General features: G+C 41.9%; 1 protein-coding gene across 11 annotated transcripts in view; it reads left to right on the forward strand.

Moving 5' to 3' along the window:
* The window catches only part of CALD1 (caldesmon 1), a 182,832-nt gene that overhangs the window by 149,366 nt on the left and 14,254 nt on the right, over positions 1-19,212 (forward strand). For 7 of the 11 annotated variants that reach the window (XM_081243805.1, XM_081243806.1, XM_081243801.1 and 4 more), the window contains 5 exons: positions 741-1,701; positions 3,003-3,080; positions 8,249-8,391; positions 12,668-12,926; positions 15,498-15,638. In XM_081243805.1, coding sequence (XP_081099931.1) covers positions 741-1,701; positions 3,003-3,080; positions 8,249-8,391; positions 12,668-12,926; positions 15,498-15,638 — 1,582 coding nt within the window. The remainder of the gene's footprint in view (positions 1-740; positions 1,702-3,002; positions 3,081-8,248; positions 8,392-12,667; positions 12,927-15,497; positions 15,639-19,212) is intronic. The other 4 variants (XM_081243807.1, XM_081243808.1, XM_081243799.1 and 1 more) reach the window with 1 other exon arrangement.

Here is a 19,212-nt window from a genome sequence, read left to right on the forward strand (position 1 = left end):
TTGTGGTGGACAGTTAGATGTCTCCACCATGGGGGTCACTGGCCTGAGTATATAGCATCTCCGCACTATAACGAACACTCCCATCCTCTCAAAGTGCTTAGTGTTCCAGCAGTCCAGATCAGGAATTCCAGATGACTTGGCAACATGTGGGAACACTACTTGATACAAGAGGAATTCGTTTTTTCAGTTTGGTTCTTGTCTTAGTTTGAGTTCCCTGAAAGTCAGATTCTGAAACGAAGATTCGAGCAGAGTTTACTTGTAACATGATCCCAGGAAAAAGTGGTAGCAGTGTGGGGAAGTGAGACAGAGGAGGGAAGGCAACCAAATAAAGGTTTCATTACCAAGCAAATTACCACTGTGGGTATCAGGAGCTTAATTCCACCAGGGAACTCTAAGATCCACTGTGGTATAGGCACCTCAGCGCTATCTGATTCCAAAGGTAAGGGGAGCTGCGGTGTTTACACATTAATGCTCATCCGTTGTTGCTTGAGGCAAAATGCCCAGGTGGCATTAATACTCAGAGCACTTCTAGTATACAGAATAGATTCCCCATGGCCAGACAAAGACCATGGGCAAAGATTTGCATATGCTGCCAGTTGAAAGCCAGGCTGGAACGTACTAATATGGGGTTATATATGGGGAGATGTATATATCTGCTACAGCTCCCATGTGGCACAGCACATGAGTCCAGCTGACCGATTAATCAGCAAGCTGTCCTTGCTGTTGTTTCTATTGTCCAGTGTGCCCGACGAGGAGGTCAAGACGACCACCACAGACACTCAGGTGGAGGCTGACGACGAGGCTGCACTCCTGGAGCGCCTGGCCCGGCGGGAGGAAAGACGCCAGAAACGCCTTCAGGAAGCACTGGAGCGCCAGAAGGATTCTGACCCAACAATAGCAGATGCAAGTTTGTTGCTACCCAGCAGAAGAATGCAAAACAACACTGCAGAAAATGAAATGGCAGAGAAGGAAGAAAAAAGCGAAAGTCGCCGAGAAAGATACGAGATAGAGGAAACAGAAACAGTCACCAAGTCCCACCAGAAGAATGATTGGATGGATGCCGAAGAGAAAAAGGAAGAAGAAAAAGAAAGGGAGGAAGAAGAAGAAGAGAAGCCAAAGCAAGGGAGCATTGAAGAAAATCAGGTAGAGGTGGTGGCAGAAGAGAAAGCAGCAGAAACCCAGGAGGAAACAGTAATGTCATTGAAAAATGGGCAGATCGGTACAGAGGAGCCTAAGACAGAAGAGGAGAGGGAAAAAGGCTCACATGAGATTCCCCATAATGAAAAGATGGAACAGGAAGCAAGGGAAAGAGCTGAGGCAGCAAGGGCCAGGTTGGAAGCAGAAGAAAGAGAGAGAATTAAAGCCGAGCAAGAACAAAAGATAGCCAAGGAGAAAGCAAGAAAGGAAGCAGAAGAAAAAGCAGCTGCACAAGAGAGAGAAAGACGGGAGGCAAAGGAGAAGGAAAGGATTAAGGAGGAGGAGAGAAGGGCAGCAGAGGAGAGGCAGAGGGCAAAGGCAGAGGAAGAAGAGAGAGCTAAGGTAGAGGAGCAAAGACGTAAGAAGCAACTAGAAGAGAAGAAAAGGGAAACGCAGGAGAAAAAGATAAAAGGGGAAAAGGTAGAGGAGAAAACAGAAGGGAAGTGGGTCAATGCAAAGAAAGTACAAGAAGATAAACTTCAGACAGCTGTCCAAAAGAAACAGGTACAGTAAACATTTTGCACCAAATGTGTGATGCCTGCAACTTATGAGAAATGTAATGCACATCAAATTTGGGACTGAGCCCACATTCCTACAGCCCCACGTCCTTGATCATTTGGCAAGCTGCTCATTTTTTTAGGTCATAGCAATGTGCAAGCATAAAGCAATCAATTGATAGCTAACTATTTCCACCAACCAAATTTACTGGTACAACCAGAGAGAAGTGAATTGCTCTGTGCTTGGTTGCTATGAATACCAGAAAAAATGAATTAACCCAAAGATGACAAATGTGGTGGTGCTGCATTGACTTATGATTCTGCACTGCATCTAAACTCATTCCTTTTAACAACTTACCTCTATCCACAGGTCTACATGAGGCAGGGGGACCATAACTCCTCACTTTATCTGTGTGTTTGGCATTTAATAAAATATGCTAAAAGTTGGGGTGGGAAACTGACATGATGAATCATGGTCAGAAATATCATCTTAAGGAGGCAAAATAACCCCCTTGGAATTAACTGGTAATAAGGGAGGGAAAGGAGCCAGTTTGGACCTTTTATAAAAAGTGTCAAAACCCTGATTTGCCATCATGTAGACCTGAGCTTAATGTAAACTTGCAGAAAGCCATTCATCAGGGGTAGCATCAACTTAAAACTGACTGGCAATTAAGAGCACACATTTTGCGTCTTTTACCATCTGGGTGACACAAATTTATGTAGCACAAGGAATTGTGGAAATAGGGGGTGGGGGAATATTTGTAAGCTAAGAAATATTTTTTCGTCTGTCTGCAAGGCTGCATTAAGAGCACTATACCTAACCACCACCACCGTACCACCACCATCTACCCTGCAAAAAAAAAAAAAAAAAAAAAGGAAAAAGAAAAAAGAAATGCTTGTGTATCCACCTTTCCAGAGAGAACTCTCTATCGCTAAGTCTGCCTTGCACTGAAGTTGTCTTTCACTCCTGCTTCTTACAAGGGGCTCATAAACACAGCTTCCATTGAGATGATCAGGAACAAGAGGCACCAGACCACACACAAGATCTGTCAACACGTACTAGATGCACCACATCACGCTAGATTTCAGTGAGCACGATGGCAGGCTCATGAGAAAAGATTTTGGTGGGAGGAAACTATCCCACGTTGCTGTTTAGAACCACTGGCACGGGGGGAATGTGAGCACTGGGACAGCCAAAGAGAAGTCACTTCACGCCACATGCAGAGTGACCTGAGCACCCTCTCACTCTTGTAAACTAGCAAGGGCTTCTTTTAAATGAGTGACCTTACCATTCTTGAAAATAAAAAGGAAGAAGAAAGGGGGGCTAAAATGCAAGCTAAAAGAGGAAAGTCCCAAGAAGACAAGCCTACCTTCAAAAAAGAAGAGGTAAATATCATTGAGAAAGAACCTAGTCATAAAGCAACAGAGAGCAGTGTTCCATGACATTTCAGGTCTGATGAAAATTGTAACCTCTAATCTAGTGTTTTTCAAGCCATGACTCATGACCCATTGAATGATGAAATCAACTTAAAGCATCTCAGAATTAGCTAAATGCGTCAATCTGCATTTTTAAAATGAAATAGAATAGAAAATATCAGATGGCATCATGGCCAGTAAGTATTTCACTGTGATATAAATTGTCTTTATTTACTGTGGGTCACAGTCAGAAAGCTTGAAAAACACTCCTCTGATCAATCTTACCCACTTTCTACTCTCCCAAGTGCTATTTTTTTTTCCTTGAGCCATCCTACTTTCGTTTCAATCGTGAAATATTTCCAACTGGCTTTGATTAATGATTTAACTTTTCAAAGGAAAAATACTCCCACGCATCTCAGTAAAAAATTTGATGAACTGAAGATGATATTTGGTTTTCAAAAGAAAAGTTTGGCACAATGTTCTGCATTGCATTTCTGAGGCACACACAGGAGCTGGTGCCAGGGTGTTTGACTGTAGGTAAGTAAACAAGTCAGTGGACCAGAGCTGCAGAGAGAATGTCCTTATGCCCCCGACATAATTCAAATGCTACATCAGAAAGCCTGACCTTGTTTTAACCATCATGCTTATGTCAGTTCCAAGCAATCCTAAAAACTATGACAGTATTTAACAAGTTCAAAGTACTTAAACATGGTAAAATTAAAGTATCAAAGGTAAAAAGACTTGAATTACTCTGCCTGTGGGACTAAATTGTAGCTACTGAGCTCCAACTCAAATGGACTCTTGCTGCATTTCTCTGCCCATTATGGCATAGAGTAAGACACAGAAAGATCCATATTTAGCAAATAGATGAGATTAAGCAGGGGGATGGTTATTTTCTTAAACTTTTTTTCCTAAGATTCATGTAAAAAGTAAGAACTCCTAGTTCATGTTATGTTTATTTTGTTTACGGTATGTGTTCCTCCCTGTTTCTAATAGAACTTGTGGTGGCTTGGGAGTGAAAACTGAATATGAACACTGCCCAGTTAAAAGCAGCAGAAAGAGTAAATACTAATAACTAGAAAATTGAATTTGGCTCTAATGAAGCAGCTAAAGAAATTGTTAAACGTGTTGGGAAACATTGTCTCATTTTGTAACAGAAGAACACCTACAAATTCATCTCCAAAAAATGAAAATTACCTTGGGACTAAACTCAAACAGAAATATCCCACATGGGTTCATCTCTAAAGCTAGTGTTCTGTGGGGAGTATCTTTCAGTACAGAAGGAAGAGGGCATGAAATCATAACTCAGTGATTAAGTTTATGTGCAGCAGGAGAGGCTGAATAACTGTTTGAATTCATCCTGATTTAATTCAGTTCACTAAGGTGTGATTTGTTTTTAATGACTAAGGCATTCTGTGTTCATGTATTGTGTCCGTGAGCTAGAAGGGGCTCATCAGCAGTCATCCAATCATCCTTTTGCCTCTTTTCAGATAAGGCCCCCATTCAATAATGGCCATGGTATGATGATTTCAGACCTGCCTCTTTCCCTGTTTGCCCTCCAGCACATTCCAGTGTCCCAAAACTTGGCCTCTTTTTGACACGAGGACAGATTAGCTCCTCAACCCAAGCTTAAAAAAAAAAAAAAAAAAATCTGCTATTCCTGTTTTAACATTGCATACATAAATTACTAGTTGAATGACTAGATTTTCCCCCTCTCCAGCTATTTGTGTAGTTGCTTCATGTAGATACCTTTAAATCATATTTTACATGATTTAGCCATTTTAAACGCCCTCCTCCATCCCCGCCCTGCATCCCACCTTTTTGTTCCCCCCGCTCAAAAAAAGTCTTTCCTTTGAATTCAAGGAGCCACATAGGATAGGTAAACACAAACGTCAGGTGAGCAACATTTCCAGAAGTCACTCCAATACCTTACAAAAAACCTTCTTTCTCCCACTACAGTTTAACTCTTTGTGGTGATGGATCGCAGATGACCAGCAACCTTGAAACCTAATTTAGCTTTTTCTCTTCCCCAACTATAAAATGCCTCCTTTTAATTTAAAAAAAAATTTGTATTGAAGTATAGTTGAAGTGCAGTGTTGTGTGAATTTCTGCTGTACAGCAGCGTGATTCAGTTATACATATATATACATTCTTTTTTTGATATTCTTTTCCATTACAGTTTATCATAGGATACGGAATATAGTTCCCTGTGCTATAAAATGCCTCCTTTTAGTTCTTGACCCCAGAGCTCTTTTTTTGTTCTGGCCTCCAATAGGAAAACAGTTTCCAGCAGAGCTATTCATATAATATTGAAACATATTCATATCACGTAGGCCAAAGCCTCTCACTAAACATCAGTGTGCATGCTGATCACCTGGGAACTTGTGAAACTCAGACTCTGACTCAGTGGATCTGGGTAGAGCCTCAGCTCCCTGGTGAAATCCATGTTGTCCGTGGACCAGTAGCAAGTAGCAAGGATATCCATGTGGTAGACGTTGGACTTGGAAAAGGAATTGAGGCTTCTGAATCTAACAAAATTATATTCAACTTAGTCTGAAAAACTGTAACTTGCAACAGTTCTTAGCACTATTCTGGAATCAAATGATGCAAAGCGATACAGCACAGAGACTGGCGTCTCAGTCCTTTCAGACCTGCTCACAACCTTCTGAGTGTCTCTCTGGCACAAGAGCGTGTCACTGGAATTCCCACCCCCCCACACATACACCCATGTGTCATCCCACTGAATTTCCCAGATACCCATAGTGTTATCCCAATGATCACATTTGACCAGAGCCTTTCATATAAGCATGCTGGTGTTACCCATATAGGAAGCACTTTAGCTCCTTCAGGATACGTAACCCTGTATTAATCCATCAGCATAGATTCTCTTCATGGTAACATTTTGATCTAGAGGCTCTAATGCTTTTCCGAGTGGGCCCAGAATATCCCATTAGCTTAGGTTGAATCTGCTATAGAATCCAACCCACTGTGCTTCTTAAAGTGTTATGGAATTACTTTATTTATTCATTTCCCAGAAAGAAAAAACAATTTTCAGTCAGCATCATTATCATTATTTCATTGGGAATTTTTCTGAGAAAGTCTTCCAAAGAGAATATAAGCATACCATCTACCATAACTTTGCCAGTAAAGGCAGAGCTTGAAAAAGAGGGGTTTTTCTTCTGTTAGACATATATTGTTTTACAAATCTATTTTATACACATCTTTGGATGGTAAATTAGATAGTACATTTTGGGGAGGTATCTGGGAAATATCTCAGACTCCAAAATAAGAGAAACGAGTTAAAGGGAATTTCTCTTTGTATAGTGCTCCACAAACTAGGAGATTTGACTCACAATTTCTTTCATGGGTTCCCTGAAGTGGGACCCCCTCACCCTTAAACGTGTATTCCCAGATACTTCTTAACCAGGATATAAACTCCAGTCCATAGTTTCTGGAACTATACCCAACAATGGTAGGTCAAGATGAGAAGAGACTTGGCTTGCTCCTGCGTGTGCAATGAATACTGATTTACCAACAGGCAAGGATAGTCACCAAGGAGCCTTATTAAAGCTGTAGGACAGACTAGGAGCTTCCTTCTCTTCTCTGTCGCCTCTCAGGACAAATCTGGAGCCAAGAGGGAAATGACAGGATGAAAGATTAGGAAGGGATCGTCTAGTCCACCCCTTTCTTTTTATGTACATGGAGCCAGCATTCCAGAAAAGCTAGGTGACTTAAAGTAACAGCTAGTTTGTTGACAGCAATAGAACTAAAACTCGGATTACAAAGCTCTCAGAGAGAATGGCAAAATAACAGCCCCCCTCTTCAGCATGTCCAAGGGATGTCCTAGATATATGCCCCTTGGAGAATGATTAAAGTCTTAACTGATTAGGGCAACATGGTAGTGAATAGTCCATCGATAGTAATTTAATCAAATAATACTCAACAAAGGCAATCAGGGAAAGGACTACTGAAGGTTCATCAGTAAAGAGCAAAAAAATGTCCTCTGCTTAGTAAAACATGCACTTTGGCGGGGGGTAGGTATCTGAAGTATAACAGCTGCGAAGAGGTGAGTGATGAGGTAAGGGGAGACCATCCTGGGCAGTCCCTGAAGCCCTGAGTTCTTACGCCCAAACCCTCCTCCTTAGGTTTCTTTATAATGTTAGTGCTTTGTCACTGTTTGTCTTGAAATGAGAAATAATGAGCCTCACCTGTTTTCACACTCATTTTTTAAGAGTGGGTGAGATGATAAAGTAATTTGAACTCCTTTACCCCCAAAAAAGCTATGTAAATTCAGTATACTTTGAAATAATCTGTCTCACTTACTATGAGGAACTTGTAACACAAAACCCACACACAAAAAATTAAAGCTAACACCTGCTCTCCATGTATCACCTTCCTCTGTCTTCCACAACAATCATAAAGCCACTTCCAGAGACTAAATTATTACCTTCAATGGAAGTCAAAGTCAACCCTGGAATTTTTCCTGTTCCATTCTATCTTTAATGGTTGAGATGACTACAGACATGGCCCCACAGGTCTCTGAGTCATCCCACTAAAGGTAGGGTTATTATGTCTTCTATCCTGGGGACCCTAGTTATTCATTTGATTAAAATACTAGGATGGTCTTCCTCTGACATCTGCCAACATTGGCTTGACAGGTCTGGCTCAGTAGGTTTCTTATTCCCTCCTTGACACATCTGTGTCCTTCTCAAAGAAGTGCCCTTCATCCAAGAAGAAATCTGTCCAAGCAACCTGGCCATTCTCCCATCAAGGCCACACTAATAATTGCTCCTCCCAGTGGGAACTGAAAACAACCACTCTTATGTGGAGTTCCCAGAGCACAATAGTTTAAATGGTAACACCTCCACTACTTTTGAAAATAAAACCTCAGTGAAATAAGGGATGATCTTGACCTCCTAAAATTGTGGTCAAGGTCTTTGCTCAGAGGCTAGAGGACCACACCTTATGCTCTGAGAATTTCCTCTGATTCCAGCTCTACCACATCATTCTCCGGTAGTTTGTTTTACTTCTGAGTTTTCTGGCTTCCTAACGATGTTGGGTCTTATTTGGTGATACCAACCAAAACCTAATTAAGATTATTGTCATTATGTTTCTTCCTGATATGTACCGTTGGTTAGATCAAAGATGAGAAGACTAAAAAGGACAAAGAAAGCAAAGAAGTTAAGAGCTTCTTGGATGGAAAGAAGGGATTTACAGAAATGAAGTCGCAGAATGGAGAATTCATGACCCACAAACTTAAACACACTGAGAATACTTTCAGGTAAGAAGTTGTGGCTAGTTAACAGTGACTGTGTTCATATGTGAAAAAAAATAATAGTAATAATCAGTCTCCCTACCCTGTGCTTCCAGACAGAAATGTGCTAACAGGCAACATACTTTTGTTGTGAGGTCATTGGCCATTGTCTTACAGATACTCAGTCAGCAGGTCTGGCTTTCAATCACTAACAGGAGACCAGCAGGCATTGTTCAGACAAGGTTTGATCTGCTTTTCCCATTATTTGGCAAGGCAGATCATGCTTGGCAGCCATGTTTTTGTTCGCTGATCTAATATGTTCATGTAAGATCAGTTTATTAGAAAACATTATGACTGGAGTTGTCATTGACTCATTCTCTGTATGGTCCACCCAACTTCATAAGAGACCCTTCTCAGTGCCATTTTAAAGAATGTATTTTCTAAAGGTTGTAAATAAATTGCTGCGTAAAACTTAGATTTCCCTGTGGCCAAATACTTCGGAAACATTGGGTTAAACTAAATGAGTCAGATCTCTTTACCACTTTGAGAGCCCTTGATGTTAATTCACCTTGGGAATCTCTAAGAGGGAGGAAGAGGGCATGCAACTAATGCTCCAGTTTGGAAAACCCTCTTGCAGAGCTTCAGCTTCCCCCCCCTTATCCCCTCCCCCATTATGGCAATTGATTTTAGGACAGATAGACAAGTATATGCAGGCACATCCTCACTTCGAGGTACGTTGACTATGGAGAGTCCCCCATCAGCTTTGTAGAAGGACTCACGTTGCAGAAGCCTGCCATGGACACCTGGCTACCTAACTCTCTGTGCCCCATTCCTACACACACACTCCCTTCAACCACTAGTGCCAAATTCTAATCTCTGTTATGTCACTGGCTCCTGTGCCAGGTGTTCTGGAGAAGAGTCTTGGGTCCCTGTAACATGGATTCCCATGGGGTTGTTCTTTGGCAGCCGCCTTGCCTGTAGACCCTGTTTTCCAGAACACTTCAAAGAAGAAAGTTCCAAGTAGGTATTGTATGGAAGTCAGACTGCTCCTTACACCAAAGCCTGTGTAACATCCAGAAGCAAACGGAACTGCTAAGGATGGACATTTCCAGCCGCTCTAAGATGTTACGTAAATATAGTTGTTCCCAAACAATTTTACTACACAAAAATTTGAGCAGAAACCTAGCCACAATTATCCAAAAGAGAGCCGAAAGCACGTGGAAGAAAAGGTGTGCATTCAAAGACTAAAGTGTGAAGGAGTGAGAAGGGTAGAACCTATAGATGTTACTTGGGATTGGCAAGAAAGTAGATGTACAAATGAAGTTTATTAGGACTTCATAGAAAACCTAGAAATCAAGTTTGATTCAGGCTGATAAGCTGAGTGCACAGCTTGCTGCAGTGCCAGTAGTTTAATGAGTTAAAGCCCTAGAACAGTGTCAGGTTCATGAAAAGCGTTCAAAGAATATTACCTAATAATATTATTGTTTAATTACTTGATAGTTTAAAACATGTGTTGTAGATAAGAGTACAATTTTGTTAAGAGAAATAACATTAAAAAAATCTGTCGGGGGCTTCCCTGGTGGCGCAGTGGTTAAGAGTCCGCCTGCCGATGCAGGGGACACGGGTTCGTGCCCCGATCCCGGAAGATCCCACATGCCGCGGAGCGGCTGGGCCCGCGAGCCATGGCCGCGGAGCCTGTGTGTCCGGAGCCTGTGCTCCGCAACGGGAGAGGCCACAGCAGTGAGAGGCCCGCGTACAGCAAAAAAAAAAAAAAAAAAAAAAAAAAAAAAAATCTGTCAGTAGAAAGAAGTTTGGTTAACAATGGGCAAACTTGTCAACCAGCTTCAGTCAAAGCTCAAATTAATAATTAACATGTCCACTGTTTGAAAATCCAGGTAACTGGGTAACTGGGTAACTCAAAGAGAGAAGTCACAAGGGATGGCAACAGATTAAGCAGTGAGAACCCGTAAATGGGACTCTTGCTTTAATTTTTCTATGTCTGGGCAGAAAAAAAATGAAACAAGCTGCCACCATAGTGTTAGTTTTTGTTTAGCTGCCAACATACCTTAGTTTTAGTTTCAGTTAGAAGTTGATGCCGATAGAAGCAGAGACGCCTCGTTTTGCTCCATAGAGTAGTAAGATGAGGAGCCAGGAAGGGAGTAAGAGCCTCTATTTACCTTAGCTTAGTGCCTAATAGTCTAACTGAAAACAAGGTGTGTTCATGGTGAAAGGTCTGATGTTCATCTGAGCTTTCACCTAGCGAAGCCAAGGATAGAGGAAAGAACCTTCTGGAAGAAATTTCCATCTTGGTGCTACCCTAATGCTGAGGGCGTGCCTGCATATCTGAGCAGAGGTGATGTGGACAGAACTCTTGTTCCTGTTCTGAGCATAGCTCCTTTTGTTTGAGTTCATTACTGGTCCCTTTGACAGGCCCGTTTTCTTGTAGCTAAATTGTTTTCTCTAAAACGTGACATGAAAATCTCAATTCAAGGAGCAAGTTAAGTACCCATCACCCAAGGAAACCACCAGTAACATTTTTTTCCAGATGCTCTCTATGTATATACATTCGAAACACACACACACACATACATATAGAATGTGTATGTGTATATAACTATAAATCTCTATTTTAAAGTGATTCTTGCTTTGTGCATAGCAATGTATCTTAGCTCGCCTTCTATACCAGTGAATATAAGCCTACAGTTAGAGTGTCCCACTGGGTGGATGGGTCATGATTTATTTAACCCGTCCCTAATGATGGGCATTTGAATGCCCAATATAAAGACTGAGTGACACCTAGTGGAATCCAGAGAAGTTTCTCTAGGCATGTGTTTTTCAGTCCTACCAAACATTAACATGATGAACCCAAAGAGAGAGCAAACTCATCTCTGAAGATGGAGAGACTTTAACTGAAAGGGGAGAGTTCCTCTCTGGAGTCACAGGCCTATGGACTTTTAAGACTGAAAAAGCAATACCAAGTTTTAAGGGATGCTGTAACCTTGAATGAGTTAAAAATAAAAGTTCCTCTTTAACCATCAAGAACCTAGCACAATATTTTTTTAACTTTTTAACCTCAACTTCGAGTAAGAAATTTTACATCATAACCCATTACACATCTACATATATATTTATAACTGAAACAAGCACATCAATAAATGGTCTTGGGCTTCCCTGGTGGCGCAGTGGTTGAGAGTCCGCCTGCCGATGTAGGGGACACGGGTTCGTGCCCCGGTCCGGGAAGATCCCACATGCCGCGGAGCGGCTGGGCCCGTGAGCCATGGCCGCTGAGCCTGCGCGTCCGGAGCCTGTGCTCCGCAACGGGAGAGGCCACAACAGTGAGAGGCCCGCGTGCCGCCAAAAAAAAAAAAAGAAATGGTCTTTTCTCTTGTTCCATGCAATGCCCCCTGATGTTTTGTAGTTCATTTTTTAAATGCTAATTACAGTCCACTAAATAGATTTTCCAACCTGCAGCTTGAAAAGCATAGTCCCAAAGGACGTAGTTTATTCAGAGCTACCTCATTATTTTAAAAGCACGAGATGTACCTCATTATTTTAAAAGCATGAGACGTACACATAAGATTAATATTGTGTAATCTTGAACTCATTTTCTGTTTTATTCTTCTTGCTTCATAGCTAGAAACACTGTGCCATTCTCTACATGGAATAAATGATACTAGACCGTAGTAATTCATCTGTTACAAAAGTGTCAGAAATGGGCTACCTATGTTCAGATATAGTTAAGAATGCCCTCACTACTTGTTAATGAGTATTTAAACAAGATTTCTTCTTTTTGTGGCTGAATGATATTCCAGTGTATGTATTTTTACCACGTTTTCTTTATACATTCATCCATCAATGGACACCTGGGTTGATTCCATACCTTGGCTACTGTAAATTATGCTGCACGACCGTGGGGGTGCATGTATCTTTCTGAGTCACTGTTTTTATTTTCTTTGAATAAATACCCTGAAGTGGAATTGCTGGGTCATATGGCAGTTCTACTTTTAATTTTTTGAGGAGCCTCCACAGTGGCTGCATCCATTTACAATCCCACCAACAGTGCCTATTTGCCCCCATTGTACAGTCAAGGAAACCCAGGGTAAGTGGCAGGGCAGGGACTCAGATTCAGACCTGGAGATTCCAGGTGGACCCCAACTTACCCCTTGGACAGGTGTGAGGATCCACTGTCCAGTGAGGGCAGTGGAGATTTCGGTGTGGGATGCAAAGCCTGCAGACCGACATCCCCTCCCTAAGGCGGGAGGAGGGGGGCTGCAAGGCAGACGTGTGTCCAACTCCTTTGCAGCCGCCCTGGAGGGAGGGCCAGCGAGGCCAAGGAGGCTGAAGGTGCTTCCCAAGTGGAAGCCGGCAAGCGGCTGGAGGAGCTGCGCCGCCGCCGCGGGGAAACTGAAAGCGAGGAGTTCGAGAAGCTCAAGCAGAAGCAGCAGGAGGCGGCCTTGGAGCTGGAGGAGCTGAAGAAGAAGAGGGAGGAGCGAAGGAAGGTCCTGGAGGAGGAGGGGCAGAGGAGGAAGCAGGAGGAGGCCGAGCGGAGAGTCAGAGAGGAGGTAAGGCGGGTGCAGCGCGGCCCGTCAGGCGCCTTACGTTACCCGAGCCTCTGAGGACGCGTCTCGGGGGACCCTTCCAGCCCCGGAAATAGTTTCTTCCCAGGTGAACTGCGGCAGCTCTTTTGAACATGAATTCTTACAAATACATTTGAAGATTAATCAGCTTGCTGTGTGCTAGGCATGGTCCTAAAACTTTTATCCACGTTAGTTTATGCAATTCTAAGAACTCTCTGATATGGGGCGTCTTCTCATCCCCATTTTACAGATCAGGAAACTGAGGCACAGAGAGGTTTTTGTCATTTTCCCCAGGTCCCACTTGTCTTAATCCATGACCCTGTAATGTCCCTCAGTAAAGAGCAGTTAGCAGAGAAGGATGAAAAAGTCTGCAGATCGGTTACAAGAACCGAGTCACGTGGTCATGAGAGTTGTTTTTTGATATTTGAAGAGGTTTTATAGAGAAGATTCTCAAAAATAGTTTTTGGGGTGTTTTAAGTGGAAGAGTCAGTAACTAGATTTTCACAGGCAGTGACAGTATTGTTCGTCACTGTATACCCAGGACCCAGCCCAGCGCCAGGCATGTAGCAGCCACCCCGTAATTATGAACAGATGAATTTGTTCTGTCTTTTTAAACAGAACTGAAAACAACAGATAAAGTTACAAGAAGGCAAATTTTGAAAACTGAACAAGCGCTTAACCAACTACTGTAAGCGTTGCTACAGTTTACAAGGTGCATTTTTTCCTTTCATCCTGAGGTACATTATTCTCATTTTATAGACAAAGAAGTGGAAATCAAATAGTTTGAGTAACCTGTGTGAAGTTACTTGACTAATAAGTGATAGAATTGGTACTGAGACCCAGCTTCTCCAACTCAGCCTAGAGCTTTTCCCACAAATCTTTGGAGATAGTGATCTCCCATCATTAAAAAATATGTAAAAAGACTTTAGATGACTTTCCAACATGGATCCTATACAAACATTCCCTGAACTGTGGAAAGTCTAGATAAATTATTTCAAGGTCTCTGTCAACTCCAGCTCTTAATGAGCCAATGATCTTTGGTTAGGAAGTAATTGGGATGATAGAGCTTTAGAATCAGACACTCTGCCCCTGGCAAGCTGGGACCTTGGGAGAGTCACTGGACTACTCTGAGACCTCTTTTCCTTAACTGTGAAATATCTACTTTCAGGATTGTGGCGATGATTAAATCATTGTATTCAGGGTGCCTTGAACATAATAGGCACTCAGGAAGTCATAGTTATCATTATTGTTATTATTGTTATCTAGAGAAGCAGAATATCAATGAAAGCAGAAGGGAAACGTGAACTCTGAGAAGTGGACTGGACCTAGGAGATGATTTGGTCTAACCTCCTACCAAGCACAGTGTCTTAGTTCTGGCTGCTGTAACAAACTGCCATAGACTGGGTGGCTGATAAGCAATAGAAATTTATTTCTCATAGTTGTGAGGCTAGGAAGTCCAAGATCAAAGTCCAGCAAATTCTCTGTCTAGTGAGACCTCACTTCCCAGTTCACAGATGGCAGTCTTCTCACTGTGTCCTCACAGAGCAGAAGGGGTAAGAGAGCTCCCTGGGGCCTCTTTCACAAGGGCCCTATCCATTCATAAAGGTTCACTCTCATGACCTAATCACCTCCCCAAAGCCCCGCCTCCTAATACCATCACTTTGGGGGGTTAGGATTTCAACATACGGATTTTGGGGGGACACAAATATTCAGTCCATAACACACAGGATCTTTCTGCAACATCCTCTGGGAGATGAACATCCGGTCCCTGCTTGAGAACATCCAGTTTGAAAACTACAAAGACTACATAAATCTCTCAGAAAATTGTTCATAGAGGTTATGCAGCTTGATGAGAAGACAGGGGAGAGGATTTTAGGCCAGGAGTGAAGCACAGAGGGGTTCATGAGACAGACTGTAAACATCTGTGATTTCACCACTAGGGTGCAGTATCTACACCATTTCAGGTTTGTCAAACCATCTAAAATAATCTACTCAGCTGCAGTGGGGACAACCGTGAAATCGTCTCTTGTACAATTTAGTAAATATAGTAACATACACTTGTATAACTTTGCACGTAAATCATCTCATTTGTCTTTGCAACTCTCCTAGGAGGCAGGCAGAAGGGATACTTATTTTCCATGCACAGCGTGGAAGGTCAGTCTTAGATGGCTTGACAGGATGATGATGACAATGATGATCGTCATGCCGAGCCCTCGTCTAAGCATTTTACGTGGGCTTTCTCATTTGATCCTTGTTAAAGCCCCAGTCAGTGGATATTATTATTATCCCCATTTTACAGATGAGGAAACCTAGGCACAGAGCAGGTAAGTAACACGGCCAAGGTCGCACAGTTGAGAAGGGGCAGCCCAGAGTGCTTGTCGACAGTTAGACTCCCAAGCTCAGGCTTAACCTCTGGGGCCACCCTTGAGGAAGGGATAGCATCCTTTCTGGAACCTGGGTCTTTTTCCTCTGGGACTATGCTTTCCCCTACAGCACGCTTTCCTTTCGCCTTGAAGCTGATATTGATGCCCTTGTTATTTGTTCTTTCTCCCTTAGGAAGAGAAGAGGAGGCTAAAGGAAGAGATCGAAAGGCGACGGGCAGAAGCTGCTGAGAAACGCCAGAAGGTGCCAGAGGACGGCTTGTCAGACGGCAAGAAGCCCTTCAAGTGCTTCACGCCTAAAGGCTCATCTCTCAAGGTATTGTTTCCCCAGAAAACCTTCTTATCATATGTCCATTAAAATATAATAGAAATGCGATCTTAGCCCCTGATTTAGTTATTGATTATTCCAAGTTTTGCTTCATTTATCTTTGTGCTCCTTCTTTCAGCCATTTCACAGCTTCTTTTTGTTTTCAAGATATGGAAAGGAGAGAAAGTGGAGACATTTTTGTCTGTTGTTTATTAGATCTTTGGTATACATTAAAAAGACCTTTGGTGATTATCTCTGGATCTCACTGACCCACGCCCTCCACATGCCTTATTACTTTGAGCAAATAAAAATGGAAACATTTAAACTTTATAAAGTGGGCAAATATATTTTAAAGGTTTAAGCTGCTTTTCATGCTAATGTTCATTTTTTTTCCTTTGTCATTATTAAGAGCAGCACAGCTGGAAATGGTACATGTCAAATTTTAAAGCCATTATCATGGGAGGAGATGAAATGTGACTCAGATAGGCTCCTCTGCCAGGATGAGTTTGGTCCGACTGCTGCCTTCATAGAGTGTAATTCCTAGTGACTTGGAAGTGCTGCTGAAAGAAAAGAGAATGAGCAGGAAGGAGCCGACTCAGGGAGATAATGGGATGGTTGCCGTGGAGGAACAAGAGCGCAGACTCAAATACACGTTTTTGCTTATACAGTTAGCATGTTCTGAGTACCTGACACAGTGAAAATACTCAACAAGTAGTTATTGAATGAATGCATGAATGAATGAATCTTCAGGGATTGGAACTTTGAGCAGTTTTTAGTTTATCCTCATTTTCCATCAACCTAGGTAGGTTACAAAGCACTGACTACAGGTAAAGCCAGTATAGAATCATAGCCAGGCTCCAGCTGCTTAATGTGTGCATGTGTGTATCTGTCATTGTGTGTGAGGTCTAATGTCCACACTAAAATGATCAAAAGCCAGTTACTTACGTTTTACAGTTGTTACCTGTTTCACATGAAAAACAATATGTTTTATCCCTAGATAACTTCACTTAGTCTTTAGCATGGTCTGGGTCCCAGTCCACCATAGTTCTAACTCCTCCCAGATAAACTCCTTATACTTGAACCCTCGTCTTAAGAGCGGCTTCAGGGGGAATCCAAAGTAAACCACAGGGGGATTTTCTTATTTAATGTTTGATATTTATAACAAATCTAATGTGCGCTATGTGCTATGAAGGCGAGAAGCACAAAGCGAGGTCACCGCCCCTAGGGCACTAATATAATTGACTGCCTCAGGAGAATTCAAGAATTACAAAGGTAATAAAGTGCAGACTACCAGCTCAGTGAGGTCTCTAAGTGGGGCGCGAGGAGGAGAGAGAGGCTTTGTTGAGTAGGTGAGCCTCATTTATGGATCTGAAATTTGAATTTCATAAAATCTTCCTATGTCACAAAATATTCTTTTGATTTTTTTTTTCCAACCATTTAACAACGTAAAATGTTCTTAGCTTTTGGGTGGGTGGAGGACATGGGCAAATGGGCCATGGTTTGCGTACCCCTACTGTAGGAGAAAGAGCAGAAAGGCAAACCCTGCTCGGTTCAGACCATCTCTGTGCAGGCACCAGGTCCCTCCTCAGTCTGGGTCCTTTTATTCCTGGCTCATCAATAATTAAAGAAAACCATGTTCTCTCTCTTTCAACCTTCCTTCAAATGCCACTCAAGCTAAGCTTTCCTTGAACTGTCTTGGGAACATGAGGAAAGTAGTAGTCATCTAGACTTCGAATTTGTACCCTTTTTTTTCCCGAAGAAACTGCAACCCATCCTCCTCCAAACATCTCTCTACCTAGTTTCCAACTTAACTTCTCTAGTGTTTCCATCACCCAGACTCCTGGGTTCCCAGAAAGCCATTTGTCTACTCACTCTGGTAGAGGGGCACGTGTGAGCAACCAAAGTTGATATGTAAAAAAGAAAAAACACATTTTTAATTTCTGCGTAACAGAGACATGCTTTCAAGAACAGACAGTCTAGTGCTTTTCTCCATAATATGTGTGTTGAAGAACCTGCTGTGGCTCTTGTTTTAGAACGTAATTTCATGTCCTACAATTGAATTCCTGCAACTATTGATACTCTTGGCCCTGCAACTTTTATAAATGGTCACAAGCTAACATTGTCAAATGCCAGTGGGAGGAGAAACATTTGATATTTGACCTCAAGAGATTATCAACTGGTGTATTTTGTTAATTTCTCATGACTTATATTCCTTGTCTGAGAAGCTCAGAACCTGGTTTCTCATAGTTAAATTATGCTAGCAGTGAATGATTTTTCTTACATAAGACATGAAAAGAATAAGTTTTAAGTAAATTAAATTTAGAATTTTGTTTTCATTATTACTGTTTTCATATACTGGTGGTGGAAGGAGTGTGGGGTGAGGAGAGTGCCAGTGTGCTGAAATGTGTGGGGTTTTCCCCTAAGTTTTACTGGGACAACACTGCCACCTCTTGGTCTTCAGAAGAACCAATTTCCCCCTTTAAACTCCTTACGCAGGAGATTTAATTTACAAATTTAGTACAAATTGTTACATTACCCAGAGTCACTAAGGGCAGGAATTTTCTAACAAGAGTACATCAGTAATGGATGGTAAATCCTGATAAAATGTGATAATGAAGTCAAGCTGTATTGAATATTGTAGATACAAAAGGAGAAGGTAGAGTCTGAGAGCCTCTGTAATGTGAATAAATGTGATGGCCAAGGTTAAGAAGATGATCCCCGAGTCAGAACGATGCTAGAGGTGCTACAAAGCACAAGTCTCATCTCTACCTCCCCTCTCCACTGGCCTTCCCCCACGCTGAACCGTTCTCCATTCTTCAGTCCCACCACTCTACACGCCTCTTGGTTCCCCAAATCTTTGTATATGTGTTTGCTCTGCTAGAAATGTCCTCTCCCCTTTAACTCATGCACTCCCACCCTCACTTTCATGAACTCATTTATAAAGCTGTGTAAACTATAAACTACAAATCTCAGCTCAAACACCAGAACATCTGAAAAGCCTTCTCAAACTCCCCCATTTTCTTATCTTTAATATGGTACCTACCACTGAATTTAAAATTTTTCATTTATGTGTTCTACTAGTCTCCCCTACTGACTCCTTAAAGAATTGGAACCCTGTCTTATACATCGTTGGGTGTTCAACTTTATGTAATAGGTACTCACATATAATTTATTGGTTGGTTGGTTGTTTGACTGACAAGTTGGCCGGGTTAAATCAGGATGGATAGATGGGTGAATAATATTACAAGTGCCAGTGCATTGCGTGGTTCTAATGTGTTTTACCTCATTCAACTGGGAACTTTTTCTGCAGAAATGCACTTCTAAGTTTATGTTAAAATCAGAAAAATAAGATTTAAGACCCTTTACATCTCATAAACTCAGGGATACCTATAGCATTCTTTTGCATAAAGTTTTATGTTTAATGAGTTTGATTTTATCTTTGTAAGAGATCGTTGGAAAGGATGAAGTGCCCTAACTAATATCTTTAAAAGTATTATTTGACTGATATTAGGAGGGAAGCATGTTTTCCAAAAAGCTTAAGGGTATTTATTAATAATCCATGAGTCCCAGGCCAACAGTCCAG

Source organism: Mesoplodon bidens (genome assembly GCF_964165515.1).
Source record: "Mesoplodon bidens genome assembly, chromosome: 9".
NCBI classification, from domain to species: Eukaryota; Metazoa; Chordata; class Mammalia; order Artiodactyla; family Ziphiidae; genus Mesoplodon; species Mesoplodon bidens.